At 45.3% G+C, this 21,824-nt stretch overlaps 1 protein-coding gene across 1 annotated transcript; it reads right to left on the bottom strand.

Annotated features, from left to right (window-relative positions):
• Positions 1 to 1,624: 1,624 nt before the first annotated feature.
• LOC123766733 (carbohydrate sulfotransferase 10) lies at positions 1,625 to 20,130 on the bottom strand. Its single transcript, XM_045756042.2, has 8 exons — positions 20,014 to 20,130; positions 16,826 to 17,314; positions 13,853 to 14,005; positions 6,175 to 6,285; positions 5,312 to 5,436; positions 4,887 to 5,094; positions 2,491 to 2,622; positions 1,625 to 1,921 (listed from the first exon to the last, which is right to left on the bottom strand). The coding sequence occupies exons 2-8, from the start codon at positions 17,294 to 17,296 to the stop codon at positions 1,736 to 1,738; spliced, it is 1,386 nt and encodes a 461-aa protein (XP_045611998.1). The 5' UTR covers positions 17,297 to 17,314; positions 20,014 to 20,130; the 3' UTR covers positions 1,625 to 1,735.
• Between the last annotated feature and the right edge of the window lie 1,694 nt (positions 20,131 to 21,824).

Here is a 21,824-nt window from a genome sequence, read left to right as displayed (position 1 = left end):
TCAAGACCAGGACCAGAATTTGCCCCTCCCCCCTTAAAGAGATGAAGGGGGAGGTTGGGGTCAGAGATCATCACCATACTGTACCAAGAAATTCCTTCCAGAAAGCAAATTAGCTCGCAGCTGTTATGACTTTTGGCATGGAGGTTGTTGACTGTTGGTCGGTTAAGCTGCATGCCCCATGCTATACAGGCTCTTGTTCTTTGCTCTCCAGGGTAGGTGCCTTGAGTTTTGTAAAAGATCAATCCTGTATAACTAACCTGCTCACATTTCTGGAAGCAGTAACCAACTACAGTAGACAAAGGACTCTTGGTACATGTAGTGTACATGAAGTTCTCTAAAACGTTTGATAAGATGCCACACATAACATTTGTACAGAACTTTAACCTCGTAGAATAAATGACAAAATACTAGAATGCAATAGTTAAAACAAAAGGAGACACTGCGAGGCGAGCCAATGTAGTCAGTTAAAGATTGAAGCCGAAGGTGTCAAGTAGAAGGAAGAGTGCAGAGGCATACCTCATGAATTTTGCACCAGGGATGGATCCTCCACCTCCTCCACACAATAAATCTAATGTAACATTTAAACATCCATTGAGACCCTTCATAAATAGATATATAATTTAAATGCATTCCTTTAGCCCCATCTTCCTCATGAATAATTTTAAAATTTAAATAAAGTTCCTTTGGTCCCCCCCCCCTTCACCCCAAAAATAATGTTAGCATTTCAACACACATCACTTTGCACCCCCCCCCCCCCTGCCCCCCCCCCCCAAACAAATAATTTTAACATTTAAACAGAAAATATATTTTGAAGACTTAAGTGTCTAGGAACAAGAGAGGTGTTGTTAAGGTCAGTATGAGCAGGGAAGCTATGATTCTTACAGTAAGATCTTGTTTACTTCTTTACATATTGCATCAGGAAGTACCTTTATACATATCATCATATGCAAACTTCTCTCCATTGTTTCCCAGTCAATTTGGCTGTGACTGAAGTTTCCAATTATTAGCAGGTTTACTTTGTAGATTGCCACACACTATGAATGTTAATGCAGGCTCTATTAAAGTTTTGGGTATTTTCATATTCTTCTGTGGTTCTCTGTGGGGCTATAGATCAAAGTGTTGGCCACTTTATCTCCTATTTAAATGATTTCTGTTACATAGTCTGTGCAGGATTTTTGCATCAATAATGATAACTGTAAGTCTTAACCTTTTTGGACTAGTCTGATAGTCCCTGGGATATATTGCAATTGTAGTCATTCTAGTTATTTTTGTCAACACAATTGCTATCAAGGTTTGTCTCCCCCCTCCCCCTAGGACTTTCCTTAAGTTCATCTGTTGTATTTTAATCATCAGCCCGCCTCTTCATGTTCATCAGACTTGCCTTGTGTAACCTCCCCAAGTAATTCATCGGTCCATCATAATCTGCTCTAAAACAATTTTCATCTCTATCAGCATGGTCTCTCGTTCAATGCAGCATTTAAAAGTTGTATGAGAAATATTTTTTTCATTCAGTATTTAAGGCAAGGATGTACCATAGTCTTTTTATAGATACAATCATAAAATATTATTATTAATATCTACAAATCTTATTCTTTATTTACACCCAAGAATATGAAATCGTTGATTGGATTTAGAGCTCTTTTTTATTATTTAAAGTTTATTGTCGGGATGGAAAACAAAACCATTAAAACATGATGAAGATGATAATGTAGGGAAGTGTAGTGATGTGGTAGCATCAGTGAAGGGAGGCGTGGTCCTTGGCCATCGGCAAATACTCGTCAACATTGTAACCGAAGAGGTCGAAGTCGAGCTGGTATCGGTGGTAGAGGTCCAGCATTTGGCGGCGGGTGAGCTGGGTGTAGTACTGCGGCGCCGCCTGCGACGACGACACGTTCCTCAAGTGCCGCCATTCACCAGCAGTCTGCAACATGCGGAACAACATTGAGCACACCTTGCCTCTCACTTCCAATAAGCAACACAACGGTGACCGCACCTTGTCTCACCTCCAACAATCACCAAGCAACACTGAGCACACCTCCAACAATCACCAAACAACACTGAGCACACCTCCAACAATCACCAAGCAACACTGAGCACACCTCCAACAATCACCAAGCAACACTGAGCACACCTCCAACAATCACCAAGCAACACTGAGCACACCTCCAACAATCACCAAGCAACACTGAGCACACCAACAGTTTTCCCTGCCCTTACAACACGCAAGATAAGTTAGCACCAAGTTAGTTTAGTTCATTTATTATGCACCCCATACCCATATTGTGGGCGGTAGTGGAAAGGGTTACAGAGGCTGTAATGGGCTCAGGAACTGCATGAACCCCACAATTCATTTAGCTAAGCAAGTTACAATCTTGATTGTAACTAAACTTAAGTTAACTTGTAACTTAAATTGTAAACACCACTACACCCAGCTTCCTTTTGACTGCTGTGTTCCTTGGGCATAATAATCCAACTGTGGCATTGACTAACCTTGAGTTCCTCGAGGTTGGCTAGGGTGATGAAGAACCTCTCGTCGTCAGCCATCGTCTCCAGTTTCATGATGACGTTGAAGTCGTTGGTACAGACGCCGCACTGCGCCCAGTACGGCACCCAGCACTTCACCTGTCGGCCATACACCGTCAACCACCCTCAGTTATTTCAGGTAAATCCAAACATAATCCTCATTGTTTAACACAAAAAGACATTCATGTGAAACAGCCTAGTGTTACTGATTGTTTCACACGATAGATTACAATCTGCCCCATGACGTTGTGTTCGTATGTGTGATGAATGTAATTCCTGTCCATTAGGCTGTTACCATTGTACCTCGTGAAGACGGACCGGCGCGAGTTCGATCCTCGAACGGGACAGAAGGTTTGGCACGTTTATCTTCCCCTGATGCCTGTGTTTACCTAGCAGTGAATAGGTATCTGGGAGCTAGACAGTTGTTGTAGCTTGCATCCTGGTGAATGCTTAGCGGGACCTTGATAAACCTAACAGACTTTCTGCCCCAACTGTATACGAAACCATAAGGTGATTCTTTTTAAGGGTTCTCTCTCCCTACAGCTCATCTTAAACCTGGAGCACGATCTGCCAATTAGGTCACAACCGGGGCCAGGATTCAATAAACATTTACACAACCACTTACAAAAGCTATACATCTTTCAACAATTATGACCACTTTGTTTACATTTATTAAACAGCTTACAAACTTCGTTCGGTACTTCACAATTCAAGGTTATTATTGTTATAAACAAACTCGGTGTGCTTTGGAGCTCATAAACTGTTTTATAAATGTTAACAAACCGGCCATAATCGTTGAAAGATATACAGGTTTCATAAGTAGTTGCGTAAATGCATGATGAATCTTGGTCCTCTTGTTCAGCGCAATGGCCAACGCAGTCTGTACAACCGAAAAGTTCCGGCAGGAAGAAAACGGGTGGGTAACGTTACTTTCACCTGATGTCTCTGTTCACCAAACAATAACCAAATCAATACCTGACAGTAAGGCAACTGCTTTGGATCGTATCCTGAGAAAGGTCAGTTTCTAGCTAAGGTCCTCTAGGGGAACCTTCATAAGCCTATATTGACTTCATGTACTCAATTAAATAGCCACTGTAATCTGATCCTCTATTTTTTTATAAATCAAATATTATGGTTATAACTCTGGTTAACAGTAGCGGACAATCGACGATCCGTGCCCAAATCGTACGTCCTTCCCCTGTTAGTTTCTACTGCCCACTCTCTAGAGGACGCGCTCTGTAAGTTGTTTCAGGGTTCACACTGTGTCCCGCTGTTGTCCTGGAATACCTGTCCTCTGCAGCCTATTCTCCCTTGCATCTACGGACTGTATTTGGTCCTGGGTACGAGGAGTTCTGCCAGGTGCAGACGAGGAGTCACAATAACGTGGTTGAAATATGTTGACCAAACCGCATACTAGAAAGTGAAGGGACGACGACGTTTCGACGGACCGAAACATCGTCGTCCCTTCACTTTCTAGTGTGTGGTGTGGTCAACATTTCTGTCAGGTCCTGGGTACGTGGAGGTCTGCCAGGTCCTGGGAATTCTTGTACAACCCGAGCAGCACCGGAAGGTCGAGGACGAGTATGTCGGCAGCACCGCGGCGCTTGCTGGTCCCAGACTCCCCTCCGCCTCCAACTTGGCGGCAGTCGACGAGCCTCCTGCTTTGCCACCTCCGAGTACAGTTTGTCCGTTTGTGCGTGGGGGACAGGGAGCGCCGGGACCTAGAGGGAAAGGGGGGGGGGCCGCAGGGATGGGTAGTAGAGGAACACCAACACTGGGAAAGGGGAAAACTCCGGAGCAACATTAATTAAAACTCACTACTGTACTCCGTTTGTGCGTCTCAATGTTGCTCCGGAGTTTTCCCCTTTCCCAGTGTTGGTGTTCCTCTGCTCCCCATCCCTGTGGCCCCCTCTTCCCCTCTTGGTCCCGGCGCTCCCTGTCCCCCATCTTGTTCTTAGGCACTTTCCAGGGTTTTGGTCTCTCTCTGGCCGCCGTACTGGCGATGGGAGAGGCTCATGCAGGATCCCTTCACCCCCCCCCCCCCCCCCCCACCATCGTGCATACACAAACATACATCTTTATTTTTAATTGTTTACTTCATACTGTTTACTCTGTGTTAAATACTGTTCAGTTCCTACTCTGTACTGCTAGTTTATTTGTGCCTTTACGCATTTATAATTATATTTTCTCTACAAGTTAATATTCACTTCGTTCTGTTCACTTTAGTTATGCATATTCAATTATGTATTACTTATTCGTTTTACAAGTGTGACTTTAGTTAACGTCTGTGTACTTGAGCGTCTACCATGGAATATACATTGTTTGATCGTGCCGTAATATTATATTACCCATGAAGTACTTACATTCTTCCTCCATTGTTGAATGGAGGTGAAATTGGCAGTCGTGTCGATGATATACTGGACAAACTCCGCAAAGGTCGGGAAGGGGTAACTCTCACTGCTATTGTGGGTTCGATACTTGGCCATGATATCCTGCTGCAACTTCTTGAAGCCAAATTTTGGCGGCAGTGGGTGCTCCTTGGTCATCTTGTCTCGGTACGCCGAGAGGATCCTGCATGTATAAGCAAAACATTCCCGTCAGGACCTTAAACGTGGAAGGAACAGCAACTATAAATGCACTTACTGGTAGATTGTTGACGTACATTTTTGTGCATGCATGGTAACTGTGCAATCCCTTTGTATAGCTTACCCACCCGGTTCATCCCACCTGTCTACCTTTTGATTACAATATACCTGTTTGTGTAAGTATTATCAGCTAAGTAACGTACCTGGTGAAGGGATGCCTGACGATGATAACTCTAAAGCTTTTCTTCAAGAACTCGAGCTTGAGGGCTGGTGTGGGTGGCACCGGGTAGATGTCGTTGACAACATCATGGCGGGCACCGTACTTGGGCTAGCAACACACACTGTATTATTCTCACCATATTGTTTTTAATTTAAACTGAATATATTACTCAATTATCTGTCATTTTCCCGTCACGTTTAATGAGAAGCATTATAATCGATAATTACAACATCTAAATATTTTGTGTTGATGCATATATGAAAAGGTACAAGACGTGAAGTTGTTGTCCTGGGATGCCTGTCCTCTGCAGCCTATTCTCGCTTGCATCTCCGGACTGTATTTAGTCCTGGGTACGTACGCACCACAAAGAATTTACCTGAGGGTAACCGTCTAACACAGTACAGCCGTAGGCTTCCTGTCCTCATCGAGGCCACTAGTATTGGTGACCCACAGGCCAAATTCAGGTAAAATCAGAAGCAAGGAAACGACTAGAGCAGCTCGCTACACGAGCAGCAACACACAGATATGACCTATAGCATAAAAGCGATGAAGAGAATGCCTAAGGAAAGCAATGTACACATCAGCAGGCACAGCAAATACTAATCCAGCGAGAAGCTCTGTAAGGAATACAAGAGACTTTAACAGTCACACAAGAGGCAACAATATTAATAAATGCAGCAGAGAAAGAATAAAGCAGAGTGCACACTGGAAAACTAATAAAGCAGAGTGCCTACCAGAGAACAAGTAAAGGAATGTCTACTAGAGAACTAGTAAAGGAATGCCTACTAGAGAACTAAAAGGCAGAGTACCCATCAGAGAACTAATAAACCAGTAAGCGCCACTCACCAAGTACTTAAGTTTCTCTTTCTCCTCAGGCGGCACGTCAGGGATGGCCGGGTTGTCATCGTTGAAGTGCGCCAACTTGAGGAAGTTGATCATCCAGGTGGTGGACGCCACCTGCAACACCCACACCATGTTGCATATGGATACCACACGGACCACACCAGCCACGCTAGGGTCAGCAAGACACCTGGGGGTGTACCTGTGTCCGTGCTCACCTGGTTGTGTACTAGTGTTCGTGCTCACCTGGTAGTGTACTTGGGCAAGTGCTTGTTATGAATTATTAGCACCTATGGCATTCCTCATCTCGCATTCATGCCCTACACTAATACATCCCACATTGAATATCTGAAACCCTGGCGTCTAGGGATATATATATAGAAGAAGTTTGGACTACCAGCCAAAATTTGACATTTCATTCGGAAATATGAATTATACTATAAGCTGGGAATTATGGATTATTCACAATGGTACCAGCTAAGATCCCAGTTCCAATCTGCAGGAACGAATGGGTAATATAATCACAGGCAAAAACCTCACTAGCACCTAGACAAAATCTTGTGCCAACACTCAAAGTGTTCAAAGTTTGTTATAATAATTTATAACTAAATATAAACACTTTATGCACTTGTAATAAATCAATAGTACTAATTATTGTTAAACTCAGCAACAACATACAAAAACTGATTAAGATACTTAAGTGAAAATTAGATTAATGGTCAACAAATACTGCAGTGATCAAGTCCACACTGCATCTAAGAGATTTAACTAAAGCAGGGGAACAGTTTGGCTACCCCCTCCCCCTTTCCCCTCCATTTGAAATTGAAATAAGTTTATAGAGGTAAAATACACACAAAGGGATGAGGTAGCTCAAGCTATTCTCACCCCGTTCAGTACATCGTGTTAATACATACATAGACACACATCACAAGCAATAAACGTATTACCGAACATTCTGAGAGATAAACATTGTGTTGCCATATCTGCAATAACGGTCATTTAGGCCAGTTAATCTCTAAACATAATAATTACATAACCCCTAAATGATAATCTGTACTCCTCTAAACAGGCATAAACAACAATTCTAATACAAAACTTTACCCCAATACATAGTAGTTATTTGAGTATAATACTTCCATCCTGTCTCTTTATAAGTCACTTTGAAGAATCTGCAATATATTGCTAATGCACTTGCTAGGGGGCTAACAAAACCTATTAATTATTCCCTAACACTTTTCTAAGTTTCCTAAATGATATCTGCATATGAATTCAAATTTATTTCTTGACAAATCTCAACTTGGCTAACATTACAGGTTACAATACAAACTCTGTGTACTCGTATTTTTCTCTTATCTGAATTTACATAAACCTAAAATTATCAACCTGCATTATTGTAATAAGAATTACAATCCCTGTACACAAAGTGGATTTCAAATAACAATGCAAATTCATGCAAACCGAAAGATATTAAAATAAAACGTAAGCCTAACAAAGTCTGTTAATTATGCATGTGTTGCTTTCCATATTGACTCAACTTTCCATTTGCAAGCCCAGTTTGTATAGAGCATATCACCTTAGAAATGTCTCGAAATAAATATTATAAATTCCGCTTGCAAATTATGTATATAAATTACACGGGATTTTAATTCAAATTTGAATGGGCAAGTTATAACGCTTGTCTAGCCTAGTCATACAGTGCTCACATAGGTGTGTACTGGCATTCATGTTCATCTATATAATATTTCTTACATAATAACATTTGCAGGATACGAGCTATGGCGCCTGGACCCCGCACGGGCTAGCGAACATGTGACTGATAAAGATTAAGCCACCCAAGAGGCGGCATGGGCATGAATAGCCCGTAAGCGAGCTTGTGCATATGGGAACATGTTGGTAATTGGTATGGTTGTACCGGAGTGCGGTGTTCGGGCGTGCCTGCATGCATGGTTGCCTCCATGATGACACAGTACATCCCCCTTCCTCTAGCGCCTCAAATTGCCGTTCATCAGACAGGCAGTACAAGGATCTGTCTACATAACCAAAACACCTATCCTGACCTTGACCTGATTATAAACAGTTATATTAATTCATGTTGTGGGAAATATCGTTTTTTTATTTCACCGTATGGAAAATAACTGAATAACACACAACCTTGACGAACCTATAGGCCGAGTATCGGTTGGCATTCAAATTACCAACAGAACTATACATATAACATAACCTGCCCTTGCCATAACACCAAACGATAATATATACAAATATATTTTAAATTTGTGATTTATTTATAACTGTACTGAAACAAATATGCACCGTTAGGACTGGGGAATCCTCACGGACGTTCCAAACCTGAGGATGGGTTTCCCATATTTTTTTTCACGGATATTCCTGCGCGGGCCCTAAAGCCTCTGACTGGCCCACTTTCCCATATAGTTAATGCAAGTTAGTTTGATTATTGTTTGGTGTTAAGCTTAACCTGTCAAACCGCTGGAAGGTTATCAAGACTACACAAGAGTGTCTTGACCAACCGGCAAGTATTCCTTAGACCCTCGAACACAGCTCATGAATATAGTAAATTCTTCCCAGTGTATATACACCCAGTAGTACATTATCTCTCGGTGCACACATTCCTTGGCCTGACGCGGCAAGTCAGCAGTACCCGGAGGAAGCCTCACACAAGTGCTAAACAAGTTGTTATTGCTGCGACCGCTGAACCGGACGGCTCCGCGCTGCTGCTCTTCCCAACGGGATAACTAGTTTGACTGGTTTTTTATCGTATGTATTGTAAGACTTTTTTTTTATCCTCTTTCAGAACACAAAATAACGCTTTTTAGCAGTGGCGGACCTACATTTTGGGGCTCCCTGAAGCCTTGTAAAAGAAGTCAGCTGTTCCTGTACCCGTGTACAAAAAATAAACTTGAACTGTTACGTGGTCTCCTTCGCAATTAGTAACGAGGTCCGGGTGACCACTGTTGTCCTCTTTAATAGGGCTGTTCAACTGATAACGTATGCTATGCATTGTCATAAAAGAGTCCTTGTTAAAGTTCTTAAAGCTGTTCTGGTGTTCACCAGCTTGTGTGGGCCGTTGATGTTCAACTCGGCCTCTCCAACACTACACCGCATTTTGACGTATAATTCCTCTGAGGCCAAAAACTGATGTACTACAAATCATAGCGGCCCACAAAATTGACGTGATGTCCCGTTTTCTATTCGAGGTCCTCGGGTACGTTAGGTTCAGGCAAAATTTAGTGCAAGAGTTTAATGACGTTGGGAACGCTGGAGAGGACCGGCTGAATGTTATCATTTACGTTTTTCCGGTGTTTGTTCCTCTCCCAAATCTTTATCTCTGATTTATGTAGCTGTTTTCTTACTTTCCCCACTTAAGTTTCATTATCTTACACTTGCCGGGACTAAACTCTTCCGGTCTTACGGGCTATTCATGCCCGTGCCACCTCTTGGGTGGCTTAATCTTTATCAATCAATCAATCTTCCAATCATTTGGCCGCCCACTCCCCCAGCAGTCTACGACTCCTCCTTGGTCTTGAAGCCTCTCATTAGCTTTCCACCATCTGCTGGGATTGATTTGTAGTATATCATTAAAATTCAGGTTGGTCGTTTGTGTAGATTATCCACAGAATGAAGTGTAAGGACTCGGCCCTGAGGGACAAATCTTGTAGTACAGTTGGCTTCGTTTTCGACTCGCAATCGGGGATCTTGGGTTCGATTCCCGGTGGGGACAGATATGGTTGGACACGTTTTGTTTCATCTAATGCCTCTTTTTTCACTAAGCAGTAAATAAGTGGCGGTGAGTTAGACAACTGTTGTAGGGTTGCGTTCTGGGAAGAGTCATTAGTTAGACCTTGGGGGAACCTCGATACAAGTCTAAGGTATAATTATACACAGGCTTCCTGTCTCCAACAAGACGAACTCGAACATAGGTTCGAACCCTCATCACGGCCCTTGTGGATGCGTTCATTTGATGCATCACGCTATTGTGATTTCTGTGTGTAGTGTCTTACAAATGCATGTACGCAACCGTTTGGCTCGTATGGTACGAGCCCACAAGGGCCGTGACGAGGATTCAAACCTGCGTCCAAGAGCATCCCAGACGCTGCCTTAATCGACTGAGCTACGACATGGTTAAAAAGAGTTGAAACCGAAGTTCTACTGAACTTATTTGTTCATTCGGTGCATCACGTTATTGTGATTTCTGCGCTTGTGGTAGAACTCTAGCAGGTTCATCAGGCACTATCTGACCTCTTTTACAGCGTGCTCTCCCAACCACTTGGGCTGGACGGTAGAACGACGGTTTCACTTCATGCAGGTCGGCGTTCAATCCCCGACCGAACACAAGTGGTTGGGCACCATTCCTTCCCCCCGTCCCATCCCAAATCCATATCCTGGTCGTTGTTATAGATTCAGCTACTCGGAACAAGTTCCAAGTAGCACGGGCTATTGTGAGCCCGTAGTGGACTTACCTGGCACAGGAGCGGTGCTGAATGATATCCTGATCCCTTTCCCAGTGCTATATAGTCGTACAGGCTTGGCGCTCTCACCTGAAAATTCCCTTCTCCCCGTTATATCGTTGGCTCTCGCCTAATGTCTTCGTGGTCATTTACTCTCCTGCTTTACGGTGAACGCATGTTAAGGAAACCGGTCCGGTCGTCCGTTGAGCCGGTCGTCCGAGCGGACAGCACGCTGGGTTTGTGATCCTGGGTTCGATCCCGGGCGCCGGCGAGAAACAATGGGCAGAGTTTCTTTCACCCTATGCCCCTGTTACCTAGCAGTAAAATAGGTACCTGGGTGTTAGTCAGCTGTCACGGGCTGCTTCCTGGGGGTGGAGGCCTGGTCGAGGACCGGGCCGCGGGGACACTAAAGCCCCGAAATCATCTCAAGATAACCTCAAGAGGAAACTGTTCTATAGTTTATGGCCGTGTGCTTGTGGGTCTTACTGCATAAATGTTTCTCTAATATCCTTGCATGACCTCTCCGGTTGATGACACCTCCGGTGCTTGCTTAACTTTACTTGTTCCATTTGAACAAATGGACATTTATTTGTTCCATTTCTCGTTTATCTATTTGTTTGTCTACGGGTTTTTGTACTCTGGCTTTGATAGTTTGTTGTCGTGCTATATTCTCGTGTACTTCTTTTGTTTTTGTCTGGTGTTGGGCTTAAGGACTACCACCCACATGAGGGTTATTGAGGCCATCACCCTAGCTTACTGACCAGCCAGCAAGAGTACTTGGCGGGGGGGGGGGAGTCTGAAGGTTTGGGGGAAGGTGTGCAAGAGTGTATGAGAAGTATGCAATGGTGTGTGAGAGGTTTGACGGAGTGTGCAGGTGTGAGGGAGGTAGGGGTGTGTGAGGTGTGAGGGAGGTAGTGGTGTGAGGGAGGTGTGAGGGAGCTAGGGGTGTGAGGGAGGTAGAGGTGTGAGGGAGGTAGGGGGGGGGGGGGGTGAGGTGTGCTTGTCCATAACATTAAAGTCAGGTAAACATTGTGTATTCAGCTCAGCAATACTGTGCATGACGCTGCTCTTGGAGGGCATTGCTCAGCGCGGTCGACTCACACCCAAATGGTACCGGGTTCACTTCCCGGGCAGGACGAGTCCTTTGGCCACATCTTACACCTGATGCCTCTGTTCACTTAGCACTAAACAGGTACCCGGGTCTTCGTCAACTGTTGTGATATGCATCCTGGAGATAGTCAATGATAGATGAAGGGTCCTGGTAGCATAGTCGGCTTCGTTCTCAACCCACAATCGAGAATCCCGGGATGGTTGGGCGCGTTTCCTATCACCTAATGCCCTTGTCTACCTTGCAGTAAATCGGACCAGCGAGCATTGCTGTGTAGGATCAAACTTGCAGTATGGGTCCTAATACTGTACCCTGCGGTGCTCCGCTCGTCACCCCCTGTCTCGTGTGTATGATGTATACTCAAACTGGCATGGCGCCTTCGTATGATAGCCTAGCTTATCTCTCACCTGGCGCAAGAGATTGAGGATAAGAACGCCTGCATTACAATGCAGAATTATACAGCCGGTATTAGTACAGTCTTATCTTTTCTACGTAATATTGGCTTACAAACGTCGAGTCCAGACGAGTCGCCTTCAGACAACGGACTTGTGGTGGATATTGGACATTAGCGATGAGTATTCAAAAATGGTGGTGGATTAAGAAAATGAGTTAATTATAGAAAACGGGTTGTAAATAATAATAATAATTATTATTAAATCATTTTGTCGGGGACAGGAAGCCTGTGTATACAGAGTATATACTTTAGCCTTGCATCGAGGTCCCCCAAGGTGGAACTCCTGACCCTCCCCAGGATACATCCCCTGCACAATTGTCTAACTCTCGGGTACCTATTTACTGCTAGGTGAACAAAGGCATGAGGTGAAAAGGAAACGTGCCCAACAAGCAGTGTGGGATGTTGTGGAGCATGCTCCTGTGCTACCATTGCTCCTATGATCAATGATCCCATGAAATTCGCCATATCATGGTTGGCTGGAACACATATGATTGTTCCACTTCCCGCCACCGACGCTCCCGCCAGACAACACGCTCCGACTTTCTCCGCGTCACCATATATTCCTCATCATTCTTTTAGCGGGAAAATGTGTAACTGGCAGCACAACACTGTCGTGAATATTACATGTTATCACGGAATAATCCAACCTCTCTTCCTCCACAACTTGGCGTGATGAGAAAGAGTGAATAACCAGTGATAATCACTTGTTGTGGTAGAACATGGCAACACTGCTATCCGGTGCTTGAAAGAGGAACGTCAACACCAATGACTTTTTTTTTTTTTGGCCCGTGCTACTTGCCCCGCTCCTGTGCCAGGTAAGTTACGGGCTCACTATAGCCCGTGCTACTTGGAACTTGTTCCGAGTAGCTGAATCTATAACAACAACAACAACCACTGACTTAAGATTAGCTGCCAGCATTATTAATTCTTATTAACTCCAATCTTCTTCAGTTCCTCTCGCTTTGTATTATCTATATTCAGTTATTACCACAATATGTTAGTATAAATTACCGTATAATTTAATAATATTCCAGCAATACTCCATCTCCCCTTCTACACCTATCCTGGTCCCTCTGGCTTCCTCCTCCCCTCTCTTAGACCCACTACTTTACCATCTTGCTTACTCCTCTCCCCCAGACCCCCTCTACTGTACCCTGTGGCTTCCTCCTCTATCCCTCTACACCCATACTCTACTCTTGCTTTCATCCTCTCTCTCTCTACACCCTATTATTTTCCCTTGCTTCCTCCTCTCTCATCTGAAATGTATCCTCTAGCTTCATCCCCCGTCCTTTGTACTTCCTATCGTACCCTCTGGTTCCTAATCTCACGTTCACACTTTTTTGTATACTGAGACCACTTCGTTGGAACCTTTGCCACCCTCCTTCTCCGTCGTGGACTTCTCCTTCTATATTGTGGGGTTCCTCAATACTGCGAGACCCTTTTTTCTACAGTGGGACCTCTTCTCTGGAGTGGAATCCTCCCCCCCCCCCCATCCTTTCTATGACCTCTGCACTACAGATTATTTTTGATACTCCAGCCCTTCATTTGCTGCGGAAGTTCCTTTCTCTGATGCTTGTTACACGAGGACGACTCCGCCGCCTACCGTATAAGCCCTTGACCCTGACCTCTACTCCCGGCGTGACAGGCAGCAACTCTCACCTTGTAGTTGGGACACCAGACGACGCTGTGCTTGTCGTCCCACACCATGTGGCTGGAGACGGGCTCCAGCTTGGGCTTCACCTGACATGCTTTCCTCACCTGCCGCGTCCTCTCCACCATTTCCTGCACACGACTCTCCATGAACTCCCGCTCCTGTGGTGGCGGAGTAACATCTGCTGAGGACTAGTTCATGAGAGACAGACACAGACAAACAGATGTGTAATATGCGCAAACTTTTTAAAAAATATTCCCAGCAAAATTTACAATTACAAAACAATGACCCTCAGTTAACCCAAACTTGAGCGCCTGGTAACCAACGAGGTTCGGAAGTTATCTCCTAATAAAGATGCCAATCATGCAGTGTTGTGTAATTTGGTTATCGCCGGACTTTATCAATTTAGTCATGGTTTTATCTATTTGAAAGGTTGCGATACTAGTGCAGATTATTGATCCTAAGTAGCAGCTCCCTGGCTCCTAAGTAGCAGCTCCCTGGCTCCTAAGTAGCAGCTCCCTGGCTCCTAAGTAGCAGCTCCCTGGCTCCTAAGTAGCAGCTCCCTGGCTCCTATGTAGCAGCTCCCTGGCTCCTATGTAGCAGCTCCCTGGCTCCTAAGTAGCAGCTCCCTGGCTCCTATGTAGCAGCTCCCTGGCTCCTAAGTAGCAGCTCCCTGGCTCCTATGTAGCAGCTCCCTGGCTCCTCAGTAGCAGCTCCCTGGCTCCTATGTAGCAGCTCCCTGGCTCCTCAGTAGCAGCTCCCTGGCTCCTAAGAAGCAGCTCCCTGGCTCCTAAGTAGCAGCTCCCTGGCTCCTAAGTAGCAGCTCTCTGGCTCCTAAGTAGCAGCTCCCTGGCTCCTAAGTAGCAGCTCCCTGGCTCCTAAGTAGCAGCTCTCTGGCTCCTAAGTAGCAGCTCCCTGGCTCCTAAGTAGCAGCTCCCTGGCTCCTAAGTAGCAGCTCCCTGGCTCCTAAGTAGCAGCTTCCTGATTCCTCAGTAGCAGCTCCCTGATTCCTCAGTAGCAGCTCCCTGATTCCTCAGTAGCAGCTCCCTGATTCCTCAGTAGCAGCTCCCTGATTCCTCAGTAGCAGCTCCCTGATTCCTCAGTAGCAGCTCCCTGATTCCTCAGTAGCAGCTCCCTGATTCCTCAGTAGCAGCTCCCTGATTCCTCAGTAGCAGCTCCCTGATTCCTCAGTAGCAGCTCCCTGATTCCTCAGTAGCAGCTCCCTGATTCCTCAGTAGCAGCTCCCTGATTCCTCAGTAGCAGCTCCCTGATTCCTCAGTAGCAGCTCCCTGATTCCTCAGTAGCAGCTCCCTGATTCCTCAGTAGCAGCTCCCTGATTCCTCAGTAGCAGCTCCCTGATTCCTCAGTAGCAGCTCCCTGGCTCCTCAGTAGCAGCTCCCTGGCTCCTCAGTAGCAGCTCCCTGGCTCCTCAGTAGCAGCTCCCTGGCTCCTCAGTAGCAGCTCCCTGGCTCCTCAGTAGCAGCTCCCTGGCTCCTCAGTAACAGCTCCCTGGCTCCTCAGTAGCAGCTCCCTGGCTCCTATGTAGCAGCTCCCTGGCTCCTCAGTAGCAGCTCCCTGGCTCCTCAGTAGCAGCTCCCTGGCTCCTCAGTAGCAGCTCTCTGGCTCCTAAGTAGCAGCTCCCTGGCTCCTAAGTAGCAGCTCTCTGGCTCCTAAGTAGCAGCTTCCTGATTCCTCAGTAGCAGCTCCCTGGCTCCTCAGTAGCAGCTCCCTGGCTCCTCAGTAGCAGCTCCCTGGCTCCTCAGTAACAGCTCCCTGGCTCCTCAGTAGCAGCTCCCTGGCTCCTATGTAGCAGCTCCCTGGCTCCTCAGTAGCAGCTCCCTGGCTCCTCAGTAGCAGCTCCCTGGCTCCTCAGTAGCAGCTCTCTGGCTCCTAAGTAGCAGCTCCCTGGCTCCTAAGTAGCAGCTCTCTGGCTCCTAAGTAGCAGCTTCCTGATTCCTCAGTAGCAGCTCCCTGGCTCCTCAGTAGCAGCTCCCTGATTCCTCAGTAGCAGCTCCCTGGCTCCTAAGTAGCAGCTCCCTGGCTCCTAAGTAGCAGCTTCCTGATTCCTCAGTAGCAGCTCCCTGATTCCTCAGTAACAGTTCATATAATTTGAATCTTTACTCATATAATTTATAAGACGAAGAGATTAAGAATGGCATCAAACTTTGTGGAATGAATCTTTTGTAAGTGAATGTATATTTTTTCATTCAAGAATGTGCAAGAGATATTCAGTTGCAAGAGTTGCATTCAGTTGCATTCAGTCCTCAGGTCAAGCCTCGTGGCCAGGGGTCATCTGCAAGGTACCATAAGTCATTGAATACAGGACCTGAGAATGGTCCAGGACGGACCGAAACGTCGTCGTCCCTTCACTTTCTACTGTGTGGTCTGGTCAACAGTCATTGAATGTCCTGCTTCACTATACAAGACGTTACTGCTCAGACTACTGAGTCAGCCACGCGAGGTTCACCAATAATTTCTCAGCAGTGAGCTGAGATGATGAATAAGATGAGCCATATTCATCAACTGTGCCATGCACGTGCGATGAGCGACAACTCCGACAAACTCCACAGGAATAATGATGACAACATTGACAAGCCACCAACTTCCTCGTCCCCTCGTGGCTACTAGAGATTGCGGATTTCAGGTAAATCCAGGTAAATCTTCTCGGTGTTGATTTACTTTCGCGTGTGTGTGTATTTATAATTTGTACCTGCAGAATCGCGCTATTAGCTCTTGGACCTCGCCTTTCTAACCAGTCTATGTCCTCTATTATATCTACTACGTATATTTCTCTAACTTACATGCACACACACACACATCTCCAGGAAGCAGCCCGTAGCAGCTGTCTAACTCCCAGATACCTATTTATTGCTAGGTGAACAGGGTTATCTGGGCGAAAGAAATTCTGCCCATTTGTTTCTGCCTCGGCTGGGAATCGAACCCGGGCCCTTGTGTGTGTGTGTGTGTGGTGAGCGGCTTACCTCAGGTTCATACTTTGAGAAGTCTTGGAGCATCAAGGCGGCCCCAGCAGACAGCTCCAGCTTCTTGGACCACTTCTTCTCCTCCGTCTTTCTCACAGGTATACTCTTCTTAATTTGTTCCACCTGAGCGGCCGAGCGATTAAAATATACCCGATTTCTTATAACAACAAAGTCTAAGGTTTGTGTTTTGTCTGGACTCTGAGGTGTGGTATTGTGCGCAGAGGGAGGAGGTTGCGCAAGGTCGTGCGCAGGTTGGACAACATCTTGAGGTTGAGAGAGGGAGTGAGGAACTCTGCCGGCCATGAGGGCCCGGGCCTCGCTGGCCGACATGACCAGAGTGATGGTCTGCTCCTCGCCGCTGGATGAGTGTGTGCTGAGGGTGATCAGGTATATGAAAACAGCCAGTAGCAGCAGCGTGAGGGCGGCCCGGGAGCGTCTTTCTGTCACCCACCTCATGCTCCGATGTTCCATGCTCCATCCACGCTCCTCCTGCAATGACGGAAACTAGTTTATATGTTTGTAGGACATGGGACCGGAACTATATTTAGTAAGAAAGCACAAATTAATAATTCATAACTAACGCGAGAGGCATGGTGGTGTTATGGTGCTCAATACAAAATCTCCAAGATATGACAATGTCCTCTGTGACATGTGAGTAATTACCTAAGTGTAATTTTATTACCTAAGTGTAGTTACAGGATGAGAGCTACGCTCGTGGTGTCCCGTCTTCCCAGCACTCTTTGTCATATAACGCTTTGAAACTACTGACGGTCTTGGCCTCCACCACCTTCTCACCTAACTTGTTCAGAGTGGTGGAGGGACGGGTAAACTTGGCAGCAGTTACACTAAAACTACAGCAGGAATACTATAGTGATTCCTGCTATTAGTGATATATATTAATACTAGTGATATATATATATATATATATATATATATATATATATATATATATATATATATATATATATATATATATATATATATATATATATACATATTAATACATATTAATACACATACAGTATATAAGATAACGAAACAATGTGAGAGTTCCGCTTGGGTCGTCCCCAGCGACCGCACCCGGGTCAGCCCGGCCGGTGACCGCTACTCCAGCCGGGGGACTCACCTACACCCACTGGCATAGATGACCTTGCAGGCTCCTGGCCCGCCATCCCAACATTCCTTCCTTAGTGCATCAACCACTTCTTCGTCTAACACGTTCCATATATATATTTCTAACTCTTTAACACGAAGTGTTTCTAACTTGGGTTCATTCTTGGGAATCACGAGTTCAAATGCCGAGCTTGACAGAAATGACTGAGGATTTCGTATCACCTATGCCTCTGCTCACCTAGCAGTAAATAGATACCCCGGAAGGTAGTCAACTACTGTGGGACTGCATCCTGGGAAGGATGCGTTTTTAATCCAAAATTTTATATCTTTCTCGAATTGTTGCTGTGTCTTTTTTCGGTCATATATTCCTTCCTTTCTTTGTTGCTGTTGTTTATGTTTTCTTGTCTGCGTCTTCTAGTGTACTCTCCTGCTGATTGTGAGTACACAGTGAGTGGTGAGTGACAGATACACCAAGTGCACTCACCTGGCTGAGAGTACACGCCATGTATGTGTGTTCATTTATTTGCTAGTATCTATTTGCTCTTCGTGTACTTGGCAGTTTCCCTGTGAACTTTTTCACATCAAGAGTAATAGCTGGCCGTTACACTAGAGATATTAGAAAGAATGTTGTCAGTGTTAGAGTAGTTAACAAATGGAATGCACTAGGCAGTGATGTGGTGGAGGCTGACTCCATACCCAGTTTCAAATGTAGATTTGATAGAGCTCAATAGGCTTCAGAATCTGTACACCAGTTGATTGACAGTTGAGAGGCGGGACCAAAGAGGCAAAGCTCAACCCCCGCAAACACAACTAGGTGAATGCAACTAGGTCAGTACATCTAGCGTATGGCTGGCCGTGAAGTGTTTTCCTGCTGGTCAGTAGGTCCTCTTAAACTCATCCTCAGTAGCTCATCGTCTTAAACATATTACACCATTTTCCGTTATTTTCATTATTGCACGCACTCTAGTTTCCTGGAAATATAAACATTATTATGAGGACGAAAATCGTCACATTTTCTGCTACTGAAAACGGGACTCATTTATACAGAAGACAATGGCCATGAACGAGAGTGATGCCCATATCAGGATGGTGGACATTACTATGGACCCTTTGTTGCATCTTTATATGTATGGCTTGTTACTTAGCAATGTTGTAGGGATCAAGTTCATTATTTACACGACCTAATAATGGTCCAGGACTGACCGAAACGTCGTTGCTTTTATTAGATAATGATCTAGAACGGACCGAAACGTCACTTTTATTGCGAAATATTCCAGGACGGACCGAAACATCGGCCCTTTTATTAAATAATGACCTAGTATGGGCCGAAACATCGTCACTTTAATTAGATAATGGTCCGGGACGGACCGAAATGTCGTCACTGACTATATTTTCAAATGTGTGGGTTTGGTGTCAAATTCTCAGCCACATTGTTAGACTTACTGTGTACACAGTGTATATGTTTTGTATATAAGCAACTATTATCTCCGGGTAATTACTTTTGAAACTGAAGTTTTAAATGTGAATTAGGAAGCCCATGCATGAATTCTGAACACTAGGATATATGTTTTCTGTTGTTTTGATCATATAAGACTTGTCCCAAATTATCGAAGAAGTTTTCCGTGTTGCAACGCGGTAAATGTCACATTCTTCTTGGGATAGATTAAAAATTTTCAATTGCACATGTGAATAGTTTTTCTGATAAAGTTTTCATTTGTTCAGAAGTGCTTCAGTAGGTGGAACAAACACCTGCAGAGGTACTCAAGTTGCTGAACCTATGCCTTAGCAGTAGTAACTGACACTAAGCTAAATTCAGGTAAATATCTCCTGTCTGCTGACGTTAACTTTCGTTTTAGTTACTATCGGAAGTGCTAAAATGTTTTGTCTTAAAATAATTTGCGACAGTAACTTTATACATTAAAAGTCGAAGTTTTGTGAGTTTATTCATTGGTACAAATTCCTAATGCTTAATTTTTTTAGAAGACATTTTGGAGATTGGAAATATTCATTACATTAAGGCAGTTATCCCTTGAATTAACGAGAAACAGCCGATAACAATATTCCGTTTAACTTACTTAGATCCGTCAGCACCTGCAGCGGCGCCTCACTTCTCTACACGAAGGCAGACCAGGCCGGACTGACGAGCCGCTGCTCTCTTCCACCTGGACTTCTCACCCGCCCACACGCTCCCCCCTCCCTCGCTGGAACCCGCCCACACGCTCCCCCACCCTCGCTGGAACCCACGCACACGCTCCCCCCACCCTCGCTGGAACCCGCCCACACGCTCCCCCCACCCTCGCTGGAACCCGCTCACACGCTCCCCCCACCCTCGCTGGAACCCGCCCACACGCTCCCCCACCCTCGCTGGAACCCACGCACACGCTCCCCCCACCCTCGCTGGAACCCGCCCACACGCTCCCCCACCCTCGCTGGAACCCACGCACACGCTCCCCCCACCCTCGCTGGAACCCGCCCACACGCTCCCCCCTCCCTCGCTGGAACCCACCCACACGCTCCCCCCACCCTCGCTGGAACCCGCCCACACGCTCCCCCCACCCTCGCTGGAACCCGCCCACACGCTCCCCCACCCTCGCTGGAACCCACGCACACGCTCCCCCACCCTCGCTGGAACCCGCCCACACGCTCCCCCACCCTCGCTGGAACCCACGCACACGCTCCCCCACCCTCGCTGGAACCCGCCAACACGCTCCCCCCACCCTCGCTGGAACCCGCCAACACGCTCCCCCCACCCTCGCTGGAACCCGTCCTCCCTGTTGCCACAACGGACAGAAAATGGTGTACTAAGACACTCGAACCTAATCTTAACCTAACCTATCGACCACGTAAAGGAAACGTAAATGTTTGCGATTTAGAGTACCCCTGTACTTGGCCGTTTTGGATTTTGGCGTCAAAATATTCTTTATTATATGAGAGAACGGGTTGATGACCTCCTGAAGAAGACACATCCACCCCCACACAGCCATCTTCTACACCCTCCCATTGACCCTGACATCAACGAATGCACCAGTAGGATACTAGAAACTGTGGCAGATGTATTAGAATTGACAGTAAAGATCATGGGTGATTTCAACAACCCAGAAATTCAATGGGAAACAAAGAGGCTTGGAGCACTAATCTAGCCAGATGAAGAAAATGTTTCTGATTTAACATTATCTAAGAGGAAGTTATATTTAGATCGAGGAGGTGATGCTCCTCCAATGTTGGATGTCATCTTCGCCTAGACTGACATTGATTTCAAGATAATACCACTACATACTAACATCTGAGTTTATAAAAGAAATGGAATAGCAAATCACGAAGAACATTAATTGATTGATTGATGAAGATCAAGCCACCCAAGAGGTGGCACGGGCATGAATAGGAGGTAGATTTGTTGGAGTGACTGTGATTTTTGGTCGAGAAACGAAGAACAAGACGATGGTTTATTTTAAAGGAGATTAGGAAGGCATAATGTCAGGTGTTTAACAAAATACATTGTTAAACAGAAATAAGAAAAAAAATAAGTTCAAGATGTAAAATTACTTTTATCAGCTGTGAAACTAAATATTTGAACAAAATACTACCACCTATGTAACCATATAATATAGCAAATAACGATTGCAACATATTGCATTGTAGTCACTCCTAGCAAAGACCTGAGATCATACTACACACCAACAATAAGTCATCCCGAAATCATACTCTTTCAAATTCTTAGAAAGTATTGACCAAATTGTAACTTCCTTAGATTTCGTTCAGTATCGAGTTCATATATTACAACGACCCAATTGTAGATCTCGGCAACCAACCAGCTCAGTAACTATAGACACAATTGAAAATATGCATACAGTACTATACTAGGAATTTTGTAACATCCATTATAAAC

The sequence above is a fragment of the Procambarus clarkii genome, chromosome 60 (genome assembly GCF_040958095.1).
Source record: "Procambarus clarkii isolate CNS0578487 chromosome 60, FALCON_Pclarkii_2.0, whole genome shotgun sequence".
In the NCBI taxonomy this organism is placed as follows: domain Eukaryota; kingdom Metazoa; phylum Arthropoda; class Malacostraca; order Decapoda; family Cambaridae; genus Procambarus; species Procambarus clarkii.
The sequence above is the reverse complement of the archived record's forward strand: the minus strand, read 5'-3'. Positions and strand labels throughout refer to the sequence as shown.

Coding starts and splice junctions, on each gene's coding strand:
- LOC123766733 (XM_045756042.2), bottom strand. CDS start 17,296: ATGGAACATCGGAGCATGAGGTGGGTGACAGAAAGACGCTCCCGGGCC. Junction 14,006..16,825: donor TCTCAAAGTATGAACCTGAG/GTAAGCCGCTCA, acceptor CCGCCACCACAG/GAGCGGGAGTTCATGGAGAG. Junction 6,286..13,852: donor TCTGGTGTCCCAACTACAAG/GTGAGAGTTGCT, acceptor TGGGTGTTGCAG/GTGGCGTCCACCACCTGGAT.